The sequence below is a fragment of the Argiope bruennichi genome, chromosome X2 (assembly GCF_947563725.1).
Source record: "Argiope bruennichi chromosome X2, qqArgBrue1.1, whole genome shotgun sequence".
Classification (NCBI taxonomy): Eukaryota; Metazoa; Arthropoda; class Arachnida; order Araneae; family Araneidae; genus Argiope; species Argiope bruennichi.
The window spans coordinates 33192026-33205735 of NC_079163.1; the positions used below are offsets into that span (position 1 = coordinate 33192026).

The window sequence follows — 13710 nt, forward strand, 5'->3', positions numbered from 1 at the left end:
GATGCTTGATGATCTTCATTATTCCTCAGAAAGGCGATAGCCATAAATTAATAAATGATTCTAACTAACTGACTAGATAGAAGGGCCCAAGAAAGGAAAAGAAGTCATTAACTCCTTTGATAATTGAAGAAAGGTGGAACAAGAATTACGAATTTATACGAAGCCATACCTCTATTAGAAACCATGTGTATTATTTTTACTATCTCCTATAATCACTTTAAATTAAACTATGTATTTTAAATAGTATTTGACGTTTTAAGAATAAGCAATGTATGATGGCCGATGCATAAAAATATAAATGTGACATAAACTATTTATATTTGCAAGAAAAGTTAAAATGTTACATGAAAAAAAAATTAAAATTACCAGTTCTTCGATAATATTAAAAGCAATAATTATATACTAAATTTAAATTAGTAAATGTTTATTCAAAACATAGAGCAACTAATGAATTTATGGCTAAAACTGGAAGATTTCAAGCCGAAATGGTAGCCATATAAACTGATGATATAAAATGATAACTATACATGTCTGGGGTTTTCAAAACGAATTAAAATGGAGGTAAAAAGCAAAAATCCAGAAATATGGGATGAAAGGGGCGTTCTCGACAAATTTGTGAGTGGAACCTGACCTGAATTCGCTTTTCGACTTTAGGTCAAAACCTTGTATAAAACCTTAAAGACCGAAATCGCCAAATAAAATGATTGAGTGGGGAGCTGTAATTCTTGGAAAGGAGAACGCATTACTGCGCACCACCTGTAGTCTGACCCTCCCTCCTCTGGGTTGCGCTTCGCCATCTTGAAGCGTTTACTGTAGTCTTTTGTTTACCGTGCTGTAGCTGTTGTCGTCTTCGAGGCTTAACCCACGCAGTGTGTGTATCCTAGCAACCCGGGGACTCGGAGCATCCTCTTAGAAAAGGTAGAATTTATTTTTCGCTTTTTTTCTTTTAATAGTTTTGGTTGAAGATTAAAATTAATCTTCTTTTAATAATGATATTATTTAATTTGTCAATACCTGTTTCATAGTTTAGATGAAATGAAAGAATAAGGTACATATTTTTCTGTAATTTCTGCCAAATCATATTAAATTGAAGAAAACCTGTCAAAAATCAATACTTTTAGGTTATCATTATTTGGCAGTTTATCGCCTTTAAAAGATCATTCACGTTAAATTATACTGTGTAAATTTTAATCAGATCAAATGAAACTGTTAAGTATAAATTATTTATAAAATCATCTTGATCTTAAAAATTTCACATAAACTTTCCAAATAACAGATTTAAACTTCATGCTATTCATTCATCAATAATCAATACTTTTTATAAACGGTTTTTTTCTTCCTATTTTCATATATACATAGGGTTATGGAAAATAAATTAATCAAAGAATGAATGACCCGATTTTTTTTCCTTTTGCGGAAAGGATCGAACATAAGATAAAAATATTTAAACCACAGGAAATGATATCTTTTCGATTTTCTCTTATATGTATTCAATATGGGGAGTTCTACGTTAATTTATACAGTAGAGACAATATATTCGAATAGTTATTTGGATCTTTTTCCATTGAGCGAATGGGTCGCAAATACAGATTTATAATTTTGATGAAAAAGTCACGTAAAATCTTTTATTTATACATTAACTATTTTTATTATCTTTATTATCATAATTTTATTATTATTACTTATTCGCATGCCTATGTATATATAAACCAATTGACATTCACTCTTTTGACGTTTCGGTCAATTATTTGAAACAAATTTATGATCACAGTGATAAAATTATACGCCAAATGTTACTTATTTAGTTCGCTGAATTTTTTGTGTTATCGTATTACCATGTAGCTACAGATGTCTTATTGATAGATTTCGCTCTAAATTTAATAGTAATATGCAATTCAGATGTATAGAACAAGTACCGAATTTTATCTTTCAAGCTTACTGTGGTTTTGAGCTATCCTGTTCACAGACAAAAAGATAAAATTTCAGAAATGTTATTTTTGGATTGATGGAGATTCAAAACGAGTAGATTCATCAAAACCTCGACTTTGAAGTTCCTGAGATCTACAATATTTTTCTCTGCATACTTTGCATCCCAGCAAAATCAAAAGAAACTTTGATCCATTATGAAGAATAAAGAGAGATTATATCCTCGAAAGAACTTACCTACGGGAGATACTTGTATAGGTCTTTTTCTCATTTTTCTATTAAACCAAGATCTTGCAGCTCCATGACCAAATAACCATAAAATTGTTGTTCCTTTCTCCATTTTTGCCTCCGATCTTCCAGCCCTATTTTGAGCTGAAAATTAAATAATAAAATAAATTAATTATGAATTACAATAATGAAATATTTAAAAAAAAATTGGTTGGCAAATTGATGACTTTACTAATAATACGTTATGAAAAAGTATTTTGTTCAGTATAATGTGTTTCATAAATTTCATACATTTTTTGGAATGAATTATTAGTTATGAGCAATATCATTTACAAAGAAGGTTCCATATATTTAGTGCTTGGAATTATTATCAATTGTGGATTGTTTTGCATGAATGTTTTATCGGTAAATGATATTGTCATTTATTGCAACAGAATGCTAAATATATTTCCTATTTACTAAGATTTTCTAAAATTAACTTAGCAATTAATTTCGTATTATTAATATGATAGCATTCTGGGAAATTTCAGTTTTTTTCCTCCCCTAAAATGAGCAAGTTATTCAGCTTCCAGAGTGATTATTGCTCTCATTATGCTGGATGATTAGATAGAACTCTTCTATTTCTATTTTTATTCGAGATTAATTTCGAAACTGAAAGGCATAACATTTTGCAGGATGTTTTATGAAAATGGAACAATAGAATCCAAAATTCTATGTTAAGGTTTAGATACTTCATCATAATACCAATGTTGAATTTTCAAATTTCCAAAGCTTAAATATGAATTGTGTTAAATCATTTCTCTTTTTTAATTTGAATCTTCATGGCTTTAATTTTTTTATTTTTTGCAGACTTTTATTCAGAAAATTCTTTTCTACAGCAAATTTTTTTGAAATGAATGGAGAAAAACTCATACTAAATAAATTACATTGATGCTTTCTGTATTGGTAAGTATTCCAGAAAATACAAAAATCCTTGTAAGGAATTACATCGTCAACAATGCTTTCATACTTTCTTTTAAAAGTAATTATCGAGAAACTTGAGTGTTCTATGCTTTGTATGGAAAAGAGTGGTGGTATTATACATATTAATGATTGATTAAAGTCTTGGAAGTTACTTTTACTAATTCAATAAAATATAAAATATTAATTTCAAAGAAGTAAAAATAAATTATCGATTAAATTATCGAAAACTTTGAGCTCTAAAGTTTAATCACCTGTATTACAGGACCTTAATTTTTAAAGCCATAGTTTTAGTACACAGTAAATTCATACCCCAATTATTTTTTTAGACCCTGTTATGTTGTATTTGATATCATTTTATTTATCTGCATTCTATTATTTTACTGAAGATGTTTGGTGTTTATTTCGTGGAATTTTCCTGCTTTTCAAAAAATAACTTTTGACCTTCTTATTGTTTTCTTCATACATTATATTAATTGTGCGATCAAAAATAATTTTCTACAGGTTTTATAAAAGTAGGTAATTTGAGGTATGCACATTTTAGTGTCACTCATTTAGCAGAAAAATGTTACTATATTTTTATCTTTGTCAGGTAATACACATCGATTAAGGAAATTTCAATAGCCATTTGTAAAATTTGCGAAAATTTTATTTAATAATATATAGTGGCATGCATTTCATCTAAGGAAGTCAAGCAGCGCTTCAACAAATAATTTGGCAGACAAAGCCTTGAAATGTATTTCAATTTCTGTTCCCTCGAAAACTTTCGAACGAAGACAATTCCATTTTTGTATCGCTGAGAGAGAAACCCCGTTTAGTAAGTAAGAAAAATAATTAATAGTAATCCCGTTAATAGTAAGAAAAAAGAATAAAATAAATGAGGTAAAATTATGATCAATTGTGAAAAATCTCATAATGATTCACAGTTTCGGTTCCTTTTATTGTTTTCTGTTCTTTCAAACGTTCTAGGATGTAAAAAAATGAATGTTTAAAATAAATATATGATACAAGTTTCATCTCCTCAACTGTGCATTTGGTTCTGTTAAATTCATACTGAGTCAAAACGAATTTAATTTTATATTTTTCATAACAGATAGTGATCTTGAAACTCGCTTCTATATAACTCTGAGAAATTCCTTTTTTAAAAACAGAAAAGATAAATTCTCTGAACGCAATAAAGATTTTCAATCTACATAACTATGAATTTATATGGGAAAAATTCTGATGAAAGTTTTCTCAAAAATGATTTTTTTTATAATAGTAAAAAAATTTCATGGCAAAATACTTCATTAAATGCATATAAATTTTTGTGCACCTTCTTTGTCTTTTTCCCTTAAAATTTCTTCTTATTTATATTGTCTACGTTTTTCCAGTTTCAACTGCAGCAGTAAAGAGAGCATTTTTGGTCGTGAAAAGAATTAAGACATATTCTGCAAACACAATTGGCAATTTATGAACTATATCAATTGATTCTTGCCTTTTGGAAGCAAAAGATTTTGACAAAGTGATTTTAGTTCTTGTATCCCCAGAAAGTTGTATAGAATTCCTGTTTTAATAAAGGTAAGTATTTTACAACCTCAATCCTATAATTTAACTCTATAGGTAACTCTCTATAAACTATTAGGTAACATCTTTTTTCATTTACCTATAAAATTCTGAACACATGTTTTGAGAAATTTCTGAACTAAAAGAGTTTTGTTATATACCTCTTTTTAGCAATAAGAACCATACTTTTTCCAACTTTTAAAACACTTTTGGATTTTAACCGATGTGTTTTGCTTTTATAGTGTTTTTAATCTACTTTGTCAAAAATTTTCCGCTTGTACTTTTCTTTATGTTAATTATTTTTCTCATGATTTTGTCAATTGATGTAACTCTGCTTTTGAATTATTAAACATATAAAAAATCCCTCAATTTATATTTAATGAAATTTCTTTACAATATTTAGCATAAGAATAAATCGATATCGTTTTTTTTTTCTTCTGGAATTATTTCTTCATGCTATATTAGAATTTTATGATTAAATTCACGAAGAATAATAATTTAACTCTCTAAGAAATGATGCAACATAATTTTTAACTTCCAAATCTAAAAATGTATTGTTATTATTATACATCTGTATTTGTAAATCTTACATGAATAATATTTAGTACGTGTAAAAAAATTTAGATTGCTTCAGAGCCTAGCCACCAAGGACTGTTTAAAATATATGCTGAACTTTTTATCTGTTTTAATCTAAAATTATCTTTCACTAAATTAAGTTTTCTGCTTATTTCATAGAAACCCTATCTGAATCCACAATTTTCTGTAAAGATAAACAATAAACTGGAAATTTGAGTTCAAGTTGAATACAGCCATTTGAATCTTTTAACTTTAATGTCTAAAAAAGAAAACGAAAATCGTTAAGTTGTTATTTAAACTCGCATCTTTGAAAAATATGTGAATGAATTATGAATCATGCATTTTCTTTTGATTAATAACAATAGACTGAATGCTGGCAACGAGATTATTGCTGAGTTTAAGGCTCTTTATCACAGGTTTCATTTGATAAATTTTTCTTTCGAATCTTAAAGCCATAATCTTTAACTTTAATTTATTGCCAGAATATTCGTTTCTTAACACCAGTTTTACTAACGTTGGCACGGATTTTTTTCTTCTTTTCATATTAAACCTTCCATCATTTTTCATTCGCATTCTTTAAATTTAGTTTTCAAGGCTTAATATACTGACATTTTTCTTTCTCCTTCTAATTATTTTCATAGTTTTGCCTTGATGAACACCGAAAACTTGAAACAAAGCTTTTTATTATACTAAGGTTTTATTAAAGCTCAATCCACTTTCATATAAAATAACTATTAATAAGAATAGACACACCACTCATAAGTTTAAAAAGTTCTCAAGTTCTATCAAACCTGATCAATAAAATCATTTCTATATTTCTGAAATTTTAATGAGAAAAACAAGTGAATTATCCATGAAAAAAAATGCACGGCAAAATATATAAATTTTCCTCAAAAAAATCCGTAATTTAAAGATTATAAGATACAGAACCCAGATTAATGACGCGTTACATTGTTTTCTTAATAAAAGACAATTTAAATTTAATTTTGCTCTGAGAAATTTTTGTGAATTAAAAAGTTTTGTGGTAAATTTTCGAACTTCGCCACACTAAAATTATTTTCATAATCTATGAATGCTGCAAAAATTCTTATAAGACTATTGAGTATTAATTGTGTTTTAAATTAGGAATAATTTATTAGAATATTAATAATCAGACAAGTTTGAGTGAAATTCTATTTTACTCAGACATTACATGACATTTGGCCCCGCTTCTGCTGTCTGCAAATTACAGAAAATATGTACTTTTTAGGGAATGGTACAAAATAAGTAAGAAATAGTCTCAAAATTTACAATGATGTCTTGTTGATCTATATTCTTATACTGCATTAATTAAAAGCAATATCAATTATAATTATATTACGTAGTACAAACCAAATATTGTAACTTTCAAGCTCAAATAACATAAACTATATAAATACATATATATACTATAACTATATGAAAAATTACCTGCTGTTTTTGCTTTCCATCGTTGAACAAGAGTCGGAATAAATGTTAAGATTATTAATGGAGGAGGAGTAGGTAGAGTCATATTCATATTTCTTATTAGCTTGGCTCGGCCATATTTCCATTCTTTGTCTGATTGTGACTGAATACGCTGATATGTATTGGACATCATAGCAATTAACAAATTTATTAGTACTATTACAGTTACCATCATATATACACCGAATACTACTTTCATAATGATTTTGGCGAAACCTGGGCTAAGATGCATTGGTGGCATGTAATCAGGCTCTACTAGCCCAAATAAAGCGTAGAAAAGCATCTCAAATGTCCCTAAAGGTGACTGAAATACTTCAGCATCTACAGATATTGTTCGGTTACCAGGATCAAAAACTGGTTGGTATACCGCGCAGATGTGTAAGGAAAATCCTGTTAAAAATATAGCTAAAATGGCTAAAAATCTCATGAGATCTTTCATAAGATCTCTAATAATAATAGCCCAAGGTCCAAATAAGTGGTGAAATGTTAAAAAATTTAAAAACTCAAAAAAGGCTAAAAGTAAGCATACCGCTAAAAGTTGGTTTCTGATGTACAACATGACAAGTCTGCTGTCATCAATAAAGAAAAATCCTGCTATGTGGATAGCGACTGCTATCATTCCAAATGTGACAATGACTAGTTTGATCCATCCTAACCCGCCTCGTTCCCTAGGATTGACATTAACTGCTACCAAAAATCCTAGTATCCAAAATAAAAGCAACCATTCATGCGGATGAGGTAAAAGTTCAGTCGAACTCCACAAGGGAAAATATGGATTTAAAATCGAAAAACATAACAAAAATATTAGAAAAATATGAGATACGAGGTAAGCCATAAATTTGATGATAGGTATGTTGGCTAATCTATGAAGAGGGAGTGAACATGCCATCCATGTAATAGGACAAAAAATGAATGCTAGGAACAGCAATATGATTTGCCAAGCCGGCCATTTTAAGTTTCCCATCCAAACATCCGAGAGATACTTCTGTACTGCTGAATGAGCCACGACATCTTTTCTCTCTAGTTCAATGAGGACATCGAGGAATACAGTGTTCTTGTGATCTCCAGCTTGAAGGAGTGCTCCAGCCGTATTATTACTTGCTGCAATGGCCAAAAGATCTGAAGCCAGTGTCTCGCAGAAAATGGCCATGTTTTCCAAATCCCTTGCTCTCTCTTTTTCACGTTGGGCTAAGTCTTCATATCGACGAGACATTTTTACAGCTGTATCTATAGGAGCAGGTGAAACGAAAACGAACTCCAATAACGGCAGGTGGTCTCTGTTTTTTCCACACACCATGAGGTCCACTAAAAACTAAAGATAGAAAGAAATTTTTAATAAAAAGAACTTGTTAATTTGCATGTAAATATACAGTAAATATTTTTTGGAGACTCTAATTCCTCGTATATTTGCTAAATGAATCGATGCAAGTGAAATATTAAAACCGATTGCAATAGGAAATATAAAACTTCTGATAACTATGATAGAAAAGTAGTTTGAAAAATAGCACTTGAATCTACATTCAAAAACAGCAACAGTTAGTAAAGAACAGATCTGCTTCGAGTGTTTAAAACTGATAAAAAAATTAAATTAGGAATAGCCTATTAAATTTAGGTATATATTTTTGATATGTAACTTATTCAATGTAAATTGAAAAATCTTCAGTGAAACGTAAGAAAAACTGCCATTTGAGAATCAGTTATTCAGTACCAAAAGATATATTAGCATTTATAAATGCATTATCAGATAAAAGTGAATTTTCCATTAGTTTATACTTCACCTGAATGAATAATGATGTTTGATTGGATGACTCTTTTCTTCCATTCAAAGAGGCTGGTACTATGTTAAATGAATAATCTGTTTTCATGCAAATAATATTTTAAATGAGTAATGATTGTATGAGCAGAGTTGTACAAAACTCTCCTACTTTCTTGCAATATTTTGATTAATTGTAAACTATTCAAATAAATGAAGTCTGATTGAGATAACAAAAGGAATCAAATGCTATCATACCGAAGAATCTTCCATAAGTGTTACGGTGTTGTGCTCTCTCTTGAAGAGATATCGCAAAACATCCAAGTGATTAGCATTTGCTGCAATACTTAAGGGTATCTTCCCATCCTGTAACAAAAAGATTATCAGAGTTAATTATTTCGGCATTTTAATTCTGTATTCTTATTAAATTCAGGGCATTATTTCTGTTTAACTTTCGAATCCCATAATTCTCTTACTTCTAAAAAATGATATAAATAGTTTGATTAATTTAAATTCTAATTAAAATATAAAAATAGCTCACAGCACAACTATTCTTAGTTGTGCTTGGAGTAATAACTGTTGATAGTAAAGTTTCAGCTTTGAGATAGAAAAATTCCAAATGCGAAGATTTGCCGTGTTAGTGGATTTGGTGCTCGCTACATCCGTCGAGACTTTTGGTGTGGTGCCGAAATTTGGAGATAGGGTTGTCAGCTCTAGCGTCGTTTCCGTCTTCTACGGCTCAAAACGATCCATCTCAAAATTGCCGTATTATTGCACGAAATGGGAAAAATTAAACTGAATTAAAGTGAAACTAGAATAATGTTACAAAAATAATTAGATAAGACTATTAACACTATTTAATTCTATTTTATACTCTAGCTTGGTCTTGGGTTTCTGCATGAAATGAGGTTAGTATAAAATATACCTATATTTTCATGTCTTCAGGATCGTAAAAATTTTATTTAACGTGAAGCATTTCTAAATATTCTGAAAAGTAATATTGTATATCATTAAGAGTAAAATTAACTTTCTTATTTCAAACGCTACTATTTCATCTTCTCTACAAGATTTGAATATTGAGTACTATTTTCTGTGTATAATGCTAAGGCAAAAGACAAAATAAGACAAAAATTGTTGGAATTTGTCTCTAAAGATTAAAAATGATATTCCTTACAAAATTACATCTATAATAATGGGTAATTTTTCTGTGATCTTACATTCTTATGACATTTGAATGTATAAAACTCTGAAGGAAGATATTAATAGCACAAAACAAGTTTAGATTTTGATATGAAAAACATTCAAAATTTACGTGAAAAGATACATATATCACATTTTTATTATACATATTTTCCTATTCATGATAAATAAAGCCTTCAAAATAAATGAGTCAAATATCTTACCGTAGCTGCTGCTATTGAAGAAGCTCCACTATCAATCAGAAGATGGATCATATCCAAGTATCCTTGTTTAGCAGCGTAATGTAGTGCTGTCCAACCATTCTGTATAGAAATAATTTGTGTTAATGTAGTTGCTGATTCAATTTAAAACGTTTGAACGAAGATGAGCTTCAGGTACTTACATTATCTGCTGCATTGATATCCGCTCCTTGACCAAGAAGAAGACGAACTATGTCTTCATGACCATGAGCTGCAGCCATATGAAGGGGTGTACGCCCTTTTTTGTCCCCAGAATGAAATTTATCTGTTATTCGACTCAAAATTAATCCAGCAACTGCCAAATGGCCACCTCTTGCTGCCAAATGTAGCGGCATAGTTGCCTATGGGTTATACAAAATTTTAGATTCATTAAGATTCCACAAAGGAAATAATTTTGAAAAAGAAAAATAATTGCAAAAGTAAACATTTAATTAATCAGTTTTTAACCTTACAATGCCGTTAAAAACATTTTTATTTATTTAATAAGAACTACGCGAATAGAACTTACGTTAGTAAATATATAAGTGTTATAGGAGTGAAAATAGGAAAAATAAAATATTAGAGACTTTAGGTATAATAGCTTCACGGAAATTAATGAATTTATTATTTCATTAATTTCCGTGTTGTTTCATAACAATAGGTTAACATATTTAAACAGAACTAAAATCTGAAACTTTTTCTACAACATACCTTATTTTGTATGAAGAAATATCCCACTATTCCATCAATAAATGAAAATTTCCCTTTCCATTTTGTTTACTTCGGTAACACATAAAATATACAAATGAACCATTCGGGAAATAAATCAAAAAATGTTTAATTATATATATTTTCTTGTAAAATTTAATGAAATATTTTGAATGATGGGTAGTTTTGTGACACGATTTTTTCATACTTTTCTAGAAGAATCAAGCAAAGCTCAATATTAAGGTTTCGCCGACTCCAATTCATCTACACGGTCCCATTTAAAGTCAGATCTCATAGTCTCAAAAACCTTACTTTGAACAGTATTGCATAAACAACTAGAACTTATTTGTATTCTGTTGTACCAAAAAATAGCTGACATCCCTTGTCAAGCTGACAGTTTCATACATGAACTTAAATTAAAATTATACATTGTATTTTAGTTGCATAAAATTCACATTTATCATTAAGAATACTAACTTTCACAATTATATTTTTTACAAGGCGCACAACTTAGCCTGAGTTAAATATAGCTGATTTAAATACAGTTTAATGAGTTACATATAGCTGTTTTCTAAAACTGCTTTTAAAAAATTAATCTTGTTGAAAAGTCATTTGCATGAAGATAGCAATTTCATTTCATACTTCAGATAAGAAAGGGAAAATGTGAAATTTTATAAAATAAATCATAGTAAAAATATATGCATTGAGAAGATCTATAGAAAAAAATGTTGTTGAAGATATGAACTCAGAATTTCTAAGCTTTTCAAACTAAATCAGATACCAAGATACCAAGATTGTTATTTTTAAGCTTTAATATTTAAGTATTTTCGATTCATTAAAATTTGACTGTCTCATTAATCGTGAATGATGATTTCCAATTTGGTATGCATTATTATTTTCAGTTAGGACTAAATCAAAGTTGAGAAGAATTTTCAGATAATAACTTCCTTTACTCATTGTTAGTTAGTGTGAGTGTAATAATAACAGTTGCTCAGTTTTACAACATTCTTTTAGTTGTTGTTGTTGCATGTATAGTCTACAAAGCAAAGGTCGATTTCTGGAAAAGATCGACAGTCTTTCATGACAGAATTTGTTTTCAGAAACCTGCACTACTTAATGGCTACCGTTAACTTCTGATACCTTATCGTTGGTTTATTCAGAGAATTCTCCCGCATGGCTTATCATAAAATATACAGGCATAAACATTCCCAGGGGTTCCGTATGTCTTATCGACTGAGTTTTCTTGGAATTATCAACGACCTCTGCCTTTTCTTGAATTGCTTTCAATTATGCCCCAACTTGAATATCAACACAGATCAGTGTTTATTTATGTGGAGTTCAATTTTTTCTATATCATTAGACGTAGATATGAGTAATAAGTGAACGCATGGATCAAAAAGAACGAATCCTTTTAGTGAATGAACTGTACCAGTCATTGTTCGGTTGTAATTTTATTTTGATGATGAGACTGGTATAAATCGAATGTTGTTTATAAGAAAAACAAATAATTTATTAATGTTTGTATTTGGATTGTCACGGCGTAAGATTCCGCTTCCTAAATTATAGTATGTTATTTAATTTAATATGTGAATAATTTTACTGTCTGTGATCAATTCTGCATAGAGGAAATACAGTATATTAATATATCTGAAGTGAAATTAGAAGCAGAACTTTCAGATATGCCCTTTTTTAGTTGGGTTTTTCAAGCTTCAGCATCTTTTAAAATTTTTTCATTTTGTAAGATATATTTTTGTACATCTGTGAAAAAATCTCAGCATAATTATACTCTTAAATTCCAAAGAGTAAAACAAACATCTTTTTAAGAACTATAATTTTTGATAAATTTTATAATTAAAATATTATAAAGGTGCAAAAAATGACATGAAAGCAAGATTCAACAAGATTATGTAAAAATACTTTGCTTCAAAATATTTCAAACAAAGTAATAAAGGCAACCACTAAACATTGCTGATACTTAAAGTATGTGTCTATGTTAAAAAGTCAATTTTTGAAGGATATATGGAATTAAAAAAAAATGATTCTTAATTTTTCAGTTTATTGTCTTTATAAAAAATCGTTTGGCTTTTGTTTGTCCTTTCATTCTAGGAAACTTTCATTAATTTTTATATTTGCTTAATATACGTTTTAATGTTATTTTACATCTTCAAATTGGTGTTTTTTCGAATTTTCTCACGAAAAATATACATGCATGAGATTTTTCGTGAGAATATATCCAAAAATATATCCAAATATATCCAAAGTATATCCAATATATCAAAAGTATATCCAATATATCAAAAGTATATCCAATATATCAAAAGTATATCCAATATATCAAAAGTATATTTTTCGTTCAAATTTTATATTATAATTTCTTAATATGTTCTGCAGTTTCTAAACGCAGAATAAACACTCTATTTATGTAAAAAGATTTCACAGCTGCTTCAGTGTTTCGTGATGGAAAAAAAAATGAACAGTTCATTTTATTTACGAAAAGAACCTCAACATTTAAATATTGGATTATAATAAAGCTCATTTCTTAGTTCAGATATTAGGTAGCATCTTTTTTCATTTATCTATAAAATTCTGAACACATGTTTTGAGAAATTTCTGAACTAAAAGAGTTTTGTTATATACCTCTTTTTAGCAATAAGAATCATACTTTTTCCAACTTTTGAAATACTTTTGGATTTTAATCGATTGGTTTTGCTTTTATAATATTTTTAATCTACTTTGTGCAAAATTTGAATATGGATATTTTACATCATTTTTTTAATGTACATCCCAAACGTCCTCTCACATCTTAAAATTAGCATCTTTTTAATCTCATCCAAAGTTTGAAATGGAAATAATTCATCATGAACAATGGAATTTATTATCCAATTTAGTAGCAGTATAATCCAAAATCAATTTCTTTCTTTGTGAATTTGATCATAAAATTCTAAGATAGCATGAAGAAATGACTCCAGAAGAAAAAAAAAATGTAGCGATTTGCTCTTTAGCTAAATATTGTAAAAAATTTTTTATTAAATATAAATTGAGGAATTTTTTTATATGTTTAATGATGCAAAGTCAGAGTTGCATCAATTGACGAAATCATGAGAAAAATAA

At 28.7% G+C, this 13710-nt stretch overlaps 1 protein-coding gene across 1 annotated transcript in view; it reads right to left on the reverse strand.

Annotated features, from left to right (window-relative positions):
• Positions 1 to 13710, reverse strand: part of LOC129960730 (serine/threonine-protein phosphatase 6 regulatory ankyrin repeat subunit C-like) — a 103048-nt gene that overhangs the window by 4061 nt on the left and 85277 nt on the right. Inside the window, exons 23-27 of the mRNA XM_056074329.1 lie at positions 10056 to 10253; positions 9877 to 9975; positions 8732 to 8839; positions 6685 to 8032; positions 2164 to 2298 (exon numbers count right to left, since the gene is read on the reverse strand). Of these exons, the coding sequence (XP_055930304.1) occupies positions 2164 to 2298; positions 6685 to 8032; positions 8732 to 8839; positions 9877 to 9975; positions 10056 to 10253 (1888 nt within the window). The remainder of the gene's footprint in view (positions 1 to 2163; positions 2299 to 6684; positions 8033 to 8731; positions 8840 to 9876; positions 9976 to 10055; positions 10254 to 13710) is intronic.